This window comes from Octodon degus, unplaced genomic scaffold (genome assembly GCF_000260255.1).
Source record: "Octodon degus isolate 3935 unplaced genomic scaffold, OctDeg1.0 scaffold00021, whole genome shotgun sequence".
Classification (NCBI taxonomy): domain Eukaryota; kingdom Metazoa; phylum Chordata; class Mammalia; order Rodentia; family Octodontidae; genus Octodon; species Octodon degus.
Genome location: NW_004524597.1, coordinates 8982717 through 8998146, shown reverse-complemented (window position 1 = coordinate 8998146; position 15430 = coordinate 8982717). Strand labels below are relative to the sequence as shown.

The 15430-nt window shown below is 51.2% G+C and overlaps 1 protein-coding gene and 2 pseudogenes across 1 annotated transcript; 1 reads left to right on the top strand and 2 right to left on the bottom strand.

Moving 5' to 3' along the window:
- Positions 1-218: 218 nt before the first annotated feature.
- Positions 219-1399, bottom strand: LOC101587255 (annotated as a pseudogene).
- A 3802-nt stretch (positions 1400-5201) lies between these two features.
- Positions 5202-9791, top strand: LOC105741733 (testisin-like). The gene is made up of 5 exons (XM_012513932.1): positions 5202-5363; positions 5606-5796; positions 6366-6649; positions 9162-9316; positions 9552-9791. The coding sequence occupies exons 1-5, from the start codon at positions 5202-5204 to the stop codon at positions 9789-9791; spliced, it is 1032 nt and encodes a 343-aa protein (XP_012369386.1).
- Positions 9792-13556: 3765 nt separating this feature from the next.
- On the bottom strand, positions 13557-13795 carry LOC101586457 (annotated as a pseudogene).
- Positions 13796-15430: the final 1635 nt, after the last annotated feature.

The window sequence follows — 15430 nt, the reverse complement described above, 5'->3', positions numbered from 1 at the left end:
AGCAACTAAGAAATTAAACATTGTGTCATATACTTTTAAGTATTGTGTCACACACGAACCACCTTTAAATTAAGGGCATTCATTTCCCCACATGTTATTTAAAACAAGACCAGATTTTCATGTTTTTCAGTGCAAACTAAAACAAACTGTGTCAGTAGAAACAGTTTGTTACAATGCTACTTTAGAAAGGCTTATTCCTCAAAACATCCAAACTGTACTCAAAAGATGTCCAAACCATGAGCGTGATCAACAATAGCTTCCTCCACGTCCAACTTGGTTTCTCCGTCACCTTCCTGCGGTTCATCAAGAGAGGCCAGAGCCTCGTTAGTAGCACTTGCAAAAGTTTCCCATGAGGTATCATCGTCTTCTTGAAAATTTGGGCTTTTAATGGCTTGTTTCATCTTTTTCCCCAATATTTGTGTTCTCCTCTTCCGCGTGGCTTTTTTATTTTCATACTCCTTTTGATTTTCAATGTAGAAAATATCCTTAATTTGTCCTTCACTGAAACTCGGAGTGTTTTTTAGGAGATTCAGAAAAACTCCACCTGGTGTTCTTCTTCGACTACCATTCATTACAAAAAGGCCACCATTTTGTTCAACTTCAGCAGTTTCCATCAGAAGTTCAATCACCTTTTTGTTCCCAATTATCCTTGCTCCTTGAGCGATCAGATCTTTCTTTGGTTCCTGTAACCTAAAAGAAATTTCATCAGCCACTTTTTCTTGAGAATCTTCCTCCGTGATCTCATACCTGCCTTTATAGTTCATTTCCAGTCTGGCCCCAAGTCTCTCTCTGACAGGTTGTTTCCGTTTGAGATGACCTTGACCATTTTCCTCTTCTTTTGACTCCGTTTTTTTGTCACTATGCATATAATCATCTAACTCTTTGTCTAAAGCTCATGTATATTCTTCAGATTCCCTCTTAAGTTTCTTAGCAAGCAAATAATTATAGGTCTCAGACTGTCTACCTTTGTCAATATTGCCCTCCATTCCCACAATACCCAGTTCATTGGCCACTGCGTCTTGATTCCGTTCTTGTAGCACAGCACCCCATGCGTTGTTGACCTTCTTCCCTCCACAACAGGTGGTTTCTGACTGCTCTGGCCAAACTGAAAAGGCTCAGGTTTGGGAGGGAGGAGAAGACATTTCTGTCGCGTGCGTTTCTAAAGAGAGCTATCATCAACTGAATCAGAAAAACTCTCTTCACTTGAATCCACACTTTGAACAATCCAGTAATGTGACACTGGTACATATGCTGTTGCAACAGTGTGGGAGGCCCTCACAGCACTGTCTCCACCAAGTATTTTAGGCACTTGCGGTGGCCTGTCTCTGGGTGCAACCGTCATATCGGAATCTGAGTCAGAAAGGTGCCCATCTTCCATGTCACCGGCTTCCAAAGCCATCTTCCCGCTCTGGTCTCAAACTCTTGATGATCCTCCTGCCTCAGCCCCCTGGGTGCTGGGATTACAGGTGTACACCACCATACCCTGCTTAATTCTGCTGTTTTAGTCAGTGCCCTATAAAACTGGTAGCCTAGCTTGGGCGGGGACTTGTGGGGATGCTATTGCTTGCAAGTTGTGTGCCACTCTCAAAACTCAGTGCCTTGCCAAGTTGGGATTTGTTCCAGCCATTTTTGCACTATTGGTGCCTTCTCTTTTGAAAGCAGATATTTCTTTGATCTCTCTCTCTCTCTCTCTCTCTCTCTCTCTCTCTCTCTCTCTCTCAGAGATTTACAAAACAGGTGGATTCTTAATTTGATGAGCTATTGGGAGGTAATGGAAACTTAGGAGACAGGACCTAACTGTAGGGAGTGGATTCTTGGGGCTTGCCCTTGGGGACTATATCTTGTTCTGGGGCCTCCTCTACTTCTGTCCACCATGAAGTGGGCAGCTCTCCTCTGCTCTTTCCTTATGCCTAACCACAAGCCTACTGATAACAGAGCCAGGGGACTAGGAATTGAAACTATGATCCAAAATAAGCCTTTCCTCTTTTGCTTTTCTCGGGTATTGTGTCATAGCAATGAAAAGCTAACATACTAGGCCCATGGGCACCAAAATGACACATACTGGGGGTCCTGAGGTCATTAGAAGGACTGGGCAATGATAGCAGGGTAATGAGGAAGACATGGAATAATCCCAGAGTCATGGGTGGACATGGGGAGGAATTCTGGGCATAGGAATTCTAGAACTCCTGACCTGGGAGTTCTGGAAGTCATTATTAGGATGGGAGTGAATCCCAAGGTCACTGATAGGCCTGGGGCTCAATCCCAACATCATGAGTAAGGCTAAAGGTTGATCTCTGAGTTACAGGCACAGTCATGGTCCCTCCCAGAGTCAGCAGTGGGGCTGGTATGAATCCCAGCATCATGGGCAGACTAGGAGTCAATCTCAGAGTCACGGGCAGAGCTAGGAGCAATCCCAGAGTTATGGGACAATCTGAGGTTAGGCCTGAGGTACTATGAACTATATCTGCCTGGGCTGGGCCAGCAAGATACTGGCTTCAGCTTCCATCCAGCACAGGTGTGGTAACAGGCTGGGGTTCCCCTGGTCTTTCCTCTCCCCCTCCTTCCTTCCCCAGCCTGATTCTCCAGGGACTGGGTGGAGATTTGGAAGAAGGAAGTTGGCGCCCCAGGCTAGGAGGAGGTGTGAGTAGGGACCCCAGGAAGGAGGCAGAAATGGATAAAGCGAGCATGGCATGTACAGACAATGGAATACTGTTTAGCTGTAACAAGAATGAAATTCTATCGATGCAGCATGACCAGGGAGTCTGGAAGACGCGATGGTAAGTGGAATAAGTCAGGCACAGAGACAAATGCCAGGTATGCACACACTGACTTATGGAAGCCAAGAACAGCTGATCGAAAAGCCAGCAGACGGGGCCAGGGAGATGGCTCAGTAGAATAAGCACTTGTCTGGCAAGTGCAAGGGCCTGAGTTCAATCCCCGGTTCTGCAAAAAAGAAAGTAAGAAAGAAAAGCCAGCAGAATGGTGATTACCAAAGACTGAGAAGGGTGTGGAAAGGGAGATGGAGAAGGTGATGAATGGGCCTGGGCCTGCCACCACACTCAGCTGAGACTAGATTTCTTACAAAACATCCGAAATACTCCTCACTAGATATTTTGAAATATATGCTAAACTGTGCTGTTGTACTTTAGAAGCCTTTCCTCCTAGCCACCTGCAGTCCCAGGCCCATTCATCACCGTCTCCATTTCCCTCTTTTGCCTGTAATCTCAGTGCTGAGGAGGCTGAAAACAGGAGGGTCACTACGAGTCCAAGCTGCGTAGTGAGACCATGTACTAAATACATTAAAACAAAAAACAAAATAAAACAGAAAGGTTTGGGTTTTTTTGTTTTTTTTTTTTGTTTTTTTGTTTTTTTACCAGGGATTGAACTCAGGCCCTTGTGCTTGCCAGGCAAGTGCTTATTGTACTGAGCTATCACCCGGGCCCCAAATTTATTTTATTTTATTTTTTATTTATTTTACTTATTTATTTTTGGCAGAACCAGGGATTGAACCCAGGTCCTTGCACTTGCTAGGCAAGTGCTTATTCTACTGAGTGCTTATTCTACTGAGGCAAGTGCTTATTCTACTATAATTTCTACAAAGTTATAATCTATACTGTTGGCTATTTCAAATAATTACAACAAAAGATTCAAGTTGGAGAAGGATGTGCTGGGCCTGCCGCCGCTGGGAGGCAGCCAGGACAGGCAGGGTCCTAGTCACTTCCGGTTGCTAGGACACAATACTGAGACCCACAAGGGGGAGGAACCCGAGTGTGGTGGTGCACATGTGTAATCCCTGCACTCAGTAAGGTGAGGCAGGAGGATCATTGATAGTTTGAGGCTACCCTAGACTACATAGTGGGCTTGAGACCAGCATGAACTACACACCAAGACCCTCTGGGGAAAAAAAAAAAAAGAGCAGTTCATTTCATTCACTGTTTTCAGTGGATTGTGTCCAAAGTTTGCTGGCTCCAAGATGGAACAGCTGAGGCAAGAGCACTGCAGAGGAAAGCTGCTTGCCTCATGGCCAGCCGGCAGGAAGCAGAGAGAGGAGGGAGGAATGGGGAGACAGACCCCTCAAAGGCACGCCCCCGTGACACACCTCTTCCAACCCGGCCCCGCCTCCTAACTGCTCACTTTAACTATGAGCTCATAGGTGGAGAGCACGCCCACGCTCACAGTCCAACTACCTTCCAAAAGCCCCATCTCTGAGTCCACAAGACTTTTGAGGGATATTTTAGGGCTACATAGCACAGGGACGGGGGGCCTGGCCCTAGCTCAGTCCTTTAAGTGGCTGCTTCCACAAAGCTGTCAGCCTCAGGTTGCTGGAGTTCGAACCTCACAACTCTCCCGCTGGCCAAAAGTGCCCTGAAGACATTCGAGGAACAAAAAAAAAAAAAAAACCATAGCACAGGGACAATCCCCCAACTGCCAGATCAGGGAGGGACAAAACCCAAGATCCCCTCTCATGTTCCCAAGAAAGTCCTGCGAAAGAATGCATACGATCCTAGCTCAGTCCCGAAGGCCTAGACCTCAGATCACCAAATGCCAGGGAGGGTTCGCTAATGGCCTTTCCTGGGGACTCCTGGCTGAGGGTCAGGAGCCTGGACGAAGTCTAGGTGAAGAAAAAAGCGAGATGAGAAGACAGCCAGCACCTCTGGGCCATAGGAAACAATGGCTTTTATTTTTCTTGGAAATGAGAATTGAACTCAGGGTCTTTACACTGAGCCTTATCCTCAGCACTGTTCTTTTTATTTTTATTTTCTTTTTGTGGTACCAGGGATCGAACTCAAGACCTTCTGCTTGCCAGGCAGGCGCTTAGGCTGCTGAGCTATCTACCTGACCCTGTGCTTTTTAAGTTTTGAGCCAGCATTTGGCCAAGTCACTTAGTTGTCCAGACTGGGCTTGAACTGGGATCTTCCCTTAGCCTCCCATAGGGCCTGGATTACAGGCTTGAGACAGGGCACTAGAACAAAAAAACAGGATTTTTCAGTCCACTGGCAGTTGGGCCATGTCAAGGACTACTGCGGATGACCCGCTTTTGTAGGAGCGCAATGCTACGTCATGTGGTCTCCAAGCATCATCCTTGGGCACAAGGGGGGGGTGCCTAGGGCCCCGCCCCGCCCCGCCCCTCTCCCCCAGGAGTCGCTGCTACACCTGTGTGGCAGAAAGGAGGCACAGGAGAGGAGGTCGTCAGGGACAGGATGCTCCTGGTGCTCACAGCCTTGCTGCTGTCCTGGGTGGGACCTGGAAAGCCTGGTGAGCTCAAGGGCGCCCCTGGGAGCACGGGGCGGCAGGGTGTGGAGCTCCACAGCGCTCACTTTGTCACCTCCCCCCAGCCCCACTGCCAGAAGACACAGCAGAAGGTGAGAGCCAACCCTCCAGGCCCAGCCATGGCATCACCCCATCAACGCCCTCCCGCCCCCAAATTGAAGACTCAGGCTCGAGAGTAACTGAGCCTGGAGGGCATCTTCGGACTATGCCAAAGGGCCCCATAACACCTTCTCCTTTGGTGGCTGACCCTGGCTCCCTCTCCCCACCCCAACCCCCGCATCCTCTGGATGTCCTGTCCCTCTCTCTGAGTGTGGGCCTATCCCACCCTGCTCAGCCCCAAGTCTGTCTAGTCATGCTAGGTACCTGCGGCCATCGGAAGATTCTCTCGCGCGTGGTGGGTGGAGAAGATGCAGAACTGGGGCGCTGGCCATGGCAAGGGAGCCTCCGCCAGTGGGGCACCCACATCTGCGGGGCAAGCCTGCTGAGCCGCCGTTGGGTGCTCACCGCTGCCCACTGTTTTGAAAAGTGAGTTGGGGGTGGGCAGCAGACCGAGGCCTCAGGGCTCTGGGGCCCTCACCTGAGCACACAACCATGAGTGTGGATAAACCTAACTGAGTTCTAAGTCCACTGAAGGAGCAGATTATACCACAGGAGTTGGAGCATAGCTCTCCAGCTCCAGGAGTGGCAGGTGTGGTGGGACTGGCCTGGCCACCAAAGTTCCCTGCAGTCCAACTCATTCTCTTTGTTTTGCCAGGAGCCCCACCTTGGCCCCCACATCCACTCTATTATGGGCTGCAAAGAGGTTCCCTGAGGGATCCAAGCCATTTCCCTATCCTTAGGACAGCTGTGGACGGTGAGGCCTGATAGAGGACTCACCTCCTCCTCCTCCTCCTCCAGCAGTGCCCATGAGTGGAGACTGGCTATGGCCTGCCTGGGCTCAGAGGATTACATACAGGTCCCTTTGGCCCACAAGAAGGGCTTGGTGCAGATGTCCAAGATGAGCAAATAGTACAGCCCCCCACTCCCAGGATATGGGAGATGGCCTAAGTGCCAGCCCTCCTCCCAAGCCCTGAGTCTTTTCTCCTTCCTGCCAGGAACTTTAATCCATATCCATGGACGGTCCAATTTGGTGAGCTGACTGCAGCGCCGTCTATATGGAACATGCATGCCTACTATAATCGCTACCAAGTGGACAAGATCTTTCTGAGCCCCAAGTACTACGGGGTGGTTCCTTATGATATTGCCCTGCTGAAGCTGACTTCCTCTGTCACCTACACCAAGTACATCCAGCCTGTCTGCATCCCAGCCAACATGTCCAAGTTTGAGAACCGGACTGACTGCTGGGTGACCGGCTGGGGGGACATCGAAGAGGATAAGAGTGAGGCTGGGAAGATGGTCACTATCCTGCTCCCCTGTCCAGCCATCTCAGGCTCAGCAGCCCCTTTTTGGCCCCTGGGGCACTGCTGACCCCCTTTGTCCACCTGCTCGGCATCCCACCCATCTGCTCGTCTCTTCTCACTCCCACCTGCAAGGGCAGGAACCAAACACCCAATTCTCTCCCCTTGTAGACCCAGGGGCCTAGGGCAGGGGTGCAGGGGCGTGTAGTTGGGCCAGAGCAGCAGAGATGGAAGGGCTGTGGAAGGGTCTCGGAGTTGCTTTATTCATACATCTTTCCATTTCCACGGCCACCTGTCTGCAAGCCCCACTCGAGCTCCCTGGAACCAGCTCAATTCTGGCTGCCTCTCCTAGAGGGCTGAGCTCTCTCTCCTCAAAATTCCCAAGCCTGCCAGCCACGTAAACCCACAACTCTGGGAGACTGAAGCAGGAGAACCACAAATTTGAGCCCAGTCTGAGCAATTTAAAGATTTAGCAAGACCCTGTCTCAAATGAAAAACAAGGAATTGGGTTAGGATGTAGCTCAGCTGAAAGACCCTGGGTTCAGTCCCTAGTGTCAGGAAAGAAGGGTGGGGGGGGAGGAAGAAGGTTGTCCACAACAAGCCATCCTCTTCCTACCCTGGCTCACAACTAAACTCTCCTGAAGTCCCCAAGCAGCACAGTCTAGCACTTGCCTACCTCATGAACCAAGAATCCCCTGAAAGCGCTGGGCATAGCCTTCCCTGAGGTGAGCTGAGGCTAGATGAGCCAATTCTTTGTGCCTGGAATGTGTCATCTCCTGAAGACCGCAGTTCTCACTGACAACTGTGTCAGGCTGGGGCCCTGGTGAGAGCGGAACAAGAGCTCTGCTCCTGCTAGAGCTTACCTATAAATGAAGCTAGGAGTCTGAGACAGGAGGATTGCTGCAAGTTGGAGACCAACCTAGGTTACAAAGTGAATTCAAGGCCAGCTGAACTACATAGAGAAATCTTGTCTCCAAAACAAAACAAAAACAACCTAAATGAGGCTGGGAGTGTTCTGTACCCGTTTTACAGATGAGGATAAGTGAGATCATGAAAATTGCCCAAAGCCCCAGAACTAGTAAATGGAGTAGAAGCCAGGGCTCCAGGGGCTCAGACAGCCTAAGGGATGTTTCCAAGGTTGTGCACCTAGAATTGTCCGGGAGATTGTATTGTAAAATCAATACTAGATCTGCCTCCTCTAGGAAAGGGCTCAATCGTTTCCCATAGAAGGGGCCCTTGCTGCAAAGGATGAAAAGGTTTGAGCCAAGGAACCCTGCTAGGTCTCCTCTGCTGGCCTCCTTTCCTGGCCTGAGCTGACAGTGGCCTCAGAAAGCCTGGGGCTCCACCATTGCTCTCAGTGCTCGGGGAGCAGTGGGAGGCCTGTCTGGAGCGCCTTTTCCTTGCAGGAGCTTTTGCTGTGGCAGGTGCGAGCTGGGAGATTCTTGACAAGGCACTTACTTCATCTCTGCCTCAATTTCCTTATTGGTAAAATGGGGAGGTAAAAGTGCTGACATCAAAGGGTCGCCCTCGCCACTCTCGGCAGAGCCAGGTGAACCCTGCAACCCCTGACTCACATCAGGCTCTGATGCTTCCTTGGTGCCTTTTGGAAAGGGGCTCTTCCCCTGATTCTTCCCTTGTCTGGCAGTGGGTCCCGATGCCCACTCCTTTCAGAGGAGCCCCAAGAGCGCTCCATACAGCTCTTGGCTCAAGCCCCAAGGGTGCCCAGATGTCATCAAGGAGAATGCACCCAACTAGCTGACCCTCACTCCAGTCTGGTCTCTGGGTGCCTTCGCAAGGCTGTGGTGGTCCTAAGCCATCTTAGCGTGGTCAGAGCCCCTCCCTCAGGCATGTTTTGGCTCAGGAATCTACCAGCGCAGGCAGGGTCTTTGTGTGTATTTTATAGATGGGTAGCTGAGTCCCAGGGCAGAGTGCTAATAGCGTGTCCACCGACTCGGCCTTTCTGTGATATTATTGATCTTTGATGACATCCTGTTTGTAGGGCTAGAGCTGGAAGCCATCAAGAGTGATATCCTGCCAGGAATGGTGGTGCACACCTGTAATCTCAGCACTCTGGAAGGTTGAAGCTAAAGGTTACAAGTCTGAGACAAAGCTGGGTGACCTTTTTTCTTTAAACAGGATCTCACACTGTAGCCCAGGCTGGTCTCAAACTTGCAGTGATCCTCCTGCCTCAGCCTCTCAAGTGCTGGGAGTACAGGCATGTGTCACCTTGCCCAGCCAGTCTGGGTAACTTTGCCTCAAAATAAAAGATAAAGAGAGGCTGGGATATCAAAATATCTAAAGGGACTTATTGCAAAGGCTCTGGATTCAATCCTTCAATTCCCAGTACAAAAAAAAAAAAAAAGAGGTAGAGGAGGAGAAAGATGAAATAGCAGTAGAATTATGTCCTAGGTGCCCCAAGGACACTGTCACCCCACAGTCTCCCTCTCTCCACAGGGAAGATAATCATGTTGCCTGTCTCTGTCCATGCCCTAGCTCTGCCGGCCCCCTACACTCTCCAGGAAGTACAGGTCAGCATCATCAACAGATCCATGTGTAACCACCTGTTCCAAAAATCATCCTTCCGTGTAGACATCTGGGGAGACATGGTGTGTGCTGGCGATGCCGCGGGTGGCAAGGATTCCTGCCTTGTGAGTGTCCCCAGCCCCACTGCTCCCATCCCTCAACCTGACAGCAATCTATCACCATACCCCGTTTGGTCTCTTCAGATTGGGAGCTAGAGACTCTGTCCCACTTTGCAGATACAGAAACTGAGGCTGTGTCATTGCCAGAGGAGGGGACAGCTCCACAGACCCCAGCTCTCCCAAACACTCTGCTAGAATCCCCACCCCAACCCAGGCTGGGCTCACCCATGCTACCCCCCAGGGTGATTCAGGAGGACCCTTGGTCTGCGACCTGGATGGGCTGTGGTATCAGATAGGAATCGTGAGCTGGGGAGTGGGCTGCGGGCGCCCCAATCGGCCGGGAGTCTACACTAACGTCAGCCAGCACGTGCAATGGATCCTGAAGACAGTAGCACGCGGTGGCGCACCCAGGCTGGGCCTCTCCCCGCTGCTGTTGCTCCTCACTCTGCCCTGGACTCCCCGGTTTGTGGGCCTCATCTGAACCCATGTGACCCACTATGTTAGGGCCATCTGCTGAGTCAGGCTCTGGTCCTCTTTTGCCCTGTCTATAATAAACATGTTGGAGTTGACCTCAGCAGAGTAGCTTCCTGTCCACCCCTGTCCAGTCCAGCCCTAGATCTCATTTCCAAACCTGTCTACCCATCTGCATTAGCCAGGTTTAGACTGAACAGCAGAATTATCTCTGGCTAGTTCAACCACAAACATAATTTATGGGAGGAGCTGGGGATATAGCTCAGTAGCACAGTGCCTGCCTGGCAAGCATAAGGTCCTGAGTTTGATTCCTGTTACCAAAATAATAATAATAATAATAATAATAATAATAATAATAATAATAATAATAATAAAAATAATAAATAATTTATGGAAGGAAGATCAGAGCTCTGAGTGTCTTGGGTAGATGACAGGTGTGCCAGAGAAAATGCCAGTGTGACCCATTATACAAGCACCAGACACACCTGCCATGGTCCCCCAGATGCCAAACTAGGATCCAGACTTGACAGAAGGTAGTTTATTGGGAGGTGACCTCAGGAAGTGTAGGCGAGGAAGTGGGGAAGCAGGCAGAGAAAGGGTTGCATGAGTTGAGTAAGGAGGTTACCATTACAGGCAGCTGAGGCACAATTCTTCTTGAGCCTCAGCATTGACCCGCAGAAGACAAGAAACCCCGGGCTGGGCACTGTCTTCTGAGCCCCCTCCCATGGATGCAGGGTGGACCTAGGTGCGCCGGGCCTGCAGAGCTGAAGCTGACCCCAGTGAGGCTGTCAGTACTTCTCCAGCTGCAGCAGGGCTGCAAGATGATGGATTTGGCTTGGGGCTTGGTTTTGTTTTCAGTTTGGTTTTCTGGCTTGGTTTTTTGAGACAGGGTCTCCTGTATAGTTCAGACTGACTTAGAACTCATTATGTAGCTCAGGCTGGCCTCAAACTTGCAGCAATTCTCCTGCCTCCACCTTCTGAGTGCTGGGATTACAGGCATGCACCACCATGCTGAGCCACCAATGAGATGGCATCCACCCCATCTGTCCCCAGCAGGACCTTCAGCCTCAGCATGGCCAAGGGACCAGTCTAGATCGGCAGTGTCAGGGCCCTCTGCACTGTTCAATCAAACATGTGTTTTGCAAGGTCCCTCAGTGCTGTGAGAGCAGAAATGGGAAAGATGCTCCAGCCAGATCTGCCGCTATGCCACCCACAGTCTTGCTTCCAGGAAGAGGCACCCTGGGAAGCCCATTGTCTCATCCAGGAGCTAGACTGGAAAGGGGTTTAATACCACACACCCAGCAGAGGTACCTGCAAGGGCGAGCTCTGCACTGTGCACTGGGGCCCTGCTCTTCCTTCCCCATGTCACTTCCACAGAGATCTGGAAACTCCTGATGATAAGTCCTGCCAGCCCCAGGAACCCCCATCCCAGTGTTACTGCACCTTCCAGGGCTGCCCCTGGCACACCCAACACTGTGCTCCACTCAGTTGCTACAGGGCCTCCTGTGCCCCCTTCCCAGCCAGATATCCCAGAGGCAGGTTCCTCAAAAAGATGTCCCCACAACCTGGATAAGGCCTCCACGAGACCTGCTTCTCTGCTGGCCCCTGTCCTGTACCTAACACTTGGCCCCTCCAGGCCAAGTGTCATGGTTTCTCCCATGGCTGGTGGTATGTGCCCAGCAGGCAGATGCCCCACTTCCTGCAGTGGCTATGAGCTAGGACATAGGTCAGCATAGCCAGGCTGGCATCTGCAGGGGGAAGGACCTTGGCAGAAACCACAGGCTTGTGGGTCTCACATGCAGCCCTCACACAGCCCCTTCTCAGCTCACCCCACAAAGGGCCTGAAGGGCCCCATTCTCAGATCTCTTGCCAGGCTGCCAGAGTAACAAGGAAGACTGGGTCAGGTGGCTCCAATGCCCCCTCCAGTAATTGCAGGCAGAGATGGGGTAGAGACAGGATGTGTCCACCAGCCAGCATTGGAGATGGTGCCACTCACTACCCTCTCCAGCGACACAACCAAGATGAACATGTCTGGAATTCAAAGAACCAGGGAGAAAGTGAGCCCCAGTCAGGTGAAGTGTGTGCCCTCTACCACCTGACTAGACTCAGACCTAGAAGTAGGCAATATTAGGGGCTGTGCCCTTGCTCTTTCCACTAAAGAGCTCACAGCCCAAGCAGGTAGGCACATAGTGCTCTGTGCCCTCTTTCTCCAGAATAGGAGAAGTTCCCTCAGTGCTGTGAGCACAGAAAGGGGAAAGATGCTCCGGCCAGATCTGCCACTTTGCCACAGAAGTCTGGAAGATAAACTGAGACATGGCACCAGAGCCAAACACCACTGAGCCCTGCCAGATGGGGTCTCTGCCAGGGAGACAGGAGAGAGAGAGAGCCCAACCTTCCCCAAGAGGTACTGTTTATTTTTGTTCTGTGGCTGCCTCGGGCACCTTGCATCTGGCCTGACTGCATGGGACTCCACACTGCCACACACGGAGATACTCACCTTGGTCACAGCAGGCCTCAAGCTGGCACTTGTCCCAGTTGGTTCCACCTGGCAGGCTCTCTGCAGCCCAACTCAGTCAGGGCCAGAGAGGCCTCCCCGAGCCATGACCAAACAGGAAGTCTGACATTGCACACGTGCAGGCCCACCTCGCTCCTCTCCACAGAAGCAGCCTCCCCACTCTGGTAGCAGATCTGGCTGTGCATACTTCCCTTCTAATGCTTCAGTGGAAGTCCTAATAAAGCCCTTCGCATGACAGAATTTGGCATATTTGTGATTTGTATTGAGAGTAGAGTGTGTTGAACTAGTACTCTGGTGACACCAAAGGGCCTGACAGGGTTCTCATCTGTGACTGCCAGCAGTGAGCAGCCAGAGAAGGAGAACAACAGAACTGCTAGAATCTGCCTTCTCTGATGGTCCAAGAGTTCTCAAGGCCTGTCAGTGGCTGATGCCAAGTGACAAGGAAGGCCGCTAACCCTAAGAGCTAATCGGCACCCTAATCCAAAGCTCAGAGCTATTCACACTAAGGGAGCGACACTTTGCCAATTGATGCTTCATGTGTGGATGAACCAAGAGCCCTGCGCTGAGCAGTGACATCTTGGTGATCTGCACGGGGACTCTCCCTTTTGGAGCGCCCTGGAGAAGAAGGTGGACAATGGAGACGGTTGTCAACAGTGAAAAAGAGGCTCAAGAGCTGCCTGCCCTGTGACTGATTTCCATCATATATATTTAGTACAGGGTCTACAGGGTCTCACCACGTACGTAGGTCAGACTCGTAGTGATCTGCCTGTGTTCAGCTTCCCAAGCCCTGGCATTACAGGTGTGCACCACCACGCCCAGTCTCAATCGCTGTCTCAGAGCAGCCAGCCCTGATTTCCATCTTTTTTTTTTCAGCATACAAACTTTATTTAACAAAAACAGGTAACATCAAACAGTCACTTTTAAGGGGCCAGGGAGATGGCTCAGTAGAATAAGCGCTTGCTTGGCAAGTGCAAGGGCCTGAGTTTAATCCCCGGTTTCTCCAATAAATAAATAAATAATTAAAATTAAAATTAAAAAACAGACACTTATTTTAAAAACTGTCTAGAAGAAATGTCTTAAACACCTTACAATAACCTACTTGTAGTTGCATTAAACTGAGCTCTGTTTCTGTGAAGAATACAGCTCATGCACAGGTACAGAAGAATGATTATACATTTTTCAAGTATTCACTGAATACCACCTCTTATACACATACACATTAAATTTGAAAAAGACTTAACTGTTGATCAAAGATACATTTCATTTTTGTTGTTCTTTTGGAAGAGGTGGTCTGAACAGAAGAATACTTGGTTCTGGCTCATGAATCATGTAATGAACCCAGCCTAGACTCTGCGGGACACCAAGTCTTCTCCATTCCTCTCCAGACATCAGATAAATTTTGGGTACTTTTTGGACAGTTCTCTCGGCAACATAACATGCTGATACTCGTAGTGCTTGTCGAAATACTTGTCCGAGTAGTAAATCTGCTTATGGGTCATTCTGCCGGCGTGCAGCGGTGCGGAAAGCGAAGTGAATGAGAAACCGACTGCAGCTCAGCCGGACATGCATCTCCTCTGGGACAAGGCAATGAGCAGACTCCCTGATTTCCAGTGAAACACACTTGTTGGCCAGAGACACCTACGGGCCTCCCTCATGGCTGCAAAGGTCGCCTGGGGCCAAGCCCTAACTGCCTTCTCCCTGCCCAGCGCTACACCACATCCCAGAATGAGGCACTGGAGGTGCCTTTAAGCCCTGGCCCTCCTGCAGACACCACTGCAGACTTAAGTCTTGCATCAAGTGGCACTTGGAGGCCTCCAGCAGGGTGGCTGCCTCTGTACCCAGAGTGAGAGCTCTCTCCACTCCCACATTTTTCTGCTTTCCTTGCCAGTCCCAGGTCTGTCTCCACAACAGCTTGGGCTGTTAGGGTGCAGTGTAGCTCCAAGCCAGGTACCCAGCTTCAACCCAGGCATTGGGACACTTAAGAAGTTCTCAGGCTGTGCAGAATCAGTGCACCATGCTGGGTCACACACACACACACACACACACACACACAGCCCCCCCAGCCATCTTCTAAAACACTCAGACTCACCCTCACCCCTCACAGGCCTCTGATGTACCCCACTCATAATCTCACCTGGTATTGGGGTCAGAGGAAGGAGCGATGAGATAGCTGGGCACCTGGGCTCATCCTAGATGGGCTGACCCTCCACACTTAGCTTCTGAATTTGGCTGCAGCCTAAGCAGACCCCACAAACACAACTCCTGGGCACAGAGGCCCCCAGCTCTCCATATTCTGGGGACCGTCACCTGACCCCAAGGGTCTCTCTGGTCTGGTCCTGGAACATCAGGATCCACAGCACCCATCTTTGCATGCACACCTCCCCGTTGGCTGCTGTACCTGCAGTTATGCCAATGACAGGACACACAGGAGCTTTGCTCGGCCCCCAGGCACTGTGACACCTCCAGCTGGAGTGGAGGAGCTGGGACTTGGGGAGGAGGACCTGCCTGAACCCCTGGGACAAAGCCAAGAAACATCTCCGCTCTTCTCTGGGCTGTAGCACTTGGCACCCTGGGCAGTGGAAGAGGAAGCTGGGTCAGAGCTACAGCCCAGGGCCTGCTGGAGGTGTCTTGGCCCAGCAACACCCCACTATCCCCTGCAGCCGCTCAAGTGACACCTGAGCTCAGGGAGCCTGAGGTGGGTGAGGACGCCTGGGATGGGGCAGGTAAACTCATTTCAAGAGGTCAAGCAGCCCCAGGAGACTGGAGCTGAGCAGCACAAACAGAGGTCCTAGCTGCTCCTGCACAGAGAGACATCTCCATGTCCACCCCTGCCCCCACCAGAGGGCAGCCGTGGGCCTGGCCCTTGGGATCAGGGCCTCACAGAGGTTGTGCAGGCTAAGGGAGCCCTGGTCAGGCCTAGCCCTGGGGCAGGAGGCAGAGGGGCGAGTACCTGCCCCTTTCAGTCTTTCTTTACAACATAACTTTTCATTTTTCAGTGTTGGGACTCAAACCCATGGCCTTAAAAACGCTAGGCAAATACTCTTCTACCGCTGAGCTCCATTTCCAGCCATGAGCATGATTTATTAATGGAACAGATCCTCATGCTTCCAACCTAAGACTGCTGGCCTTGGGCC

What these genes read in the sequence shown, in the direction of transcription:
- LOC105741733 (XM_012513932.1), top strand. Translation starts at nt 5,202, where the DNA reads ATGCTCCTGGTGCTCACAGCCTTGCTGCTGTCCTGGGTGGGACCTGGA. An exon ending in GCTGCCCACTGTTTTGAAAA is followed by an intron (nt 5,797 to 6,365) that starts GTGAGTTGGGGG and finishes CCTTCCTGCCAG; the next exon opens with GAACTTTAATCCATATCCAT. An exon ending in GGACATCGAAGAGGATAAGA is followed by an intron (nt 6,650 to 9,161) that starts GTGAGGCTGGGA and finishes TCCATGCCCTAG; the next exon opens with CTCTGCCGGCCCCCTACACT.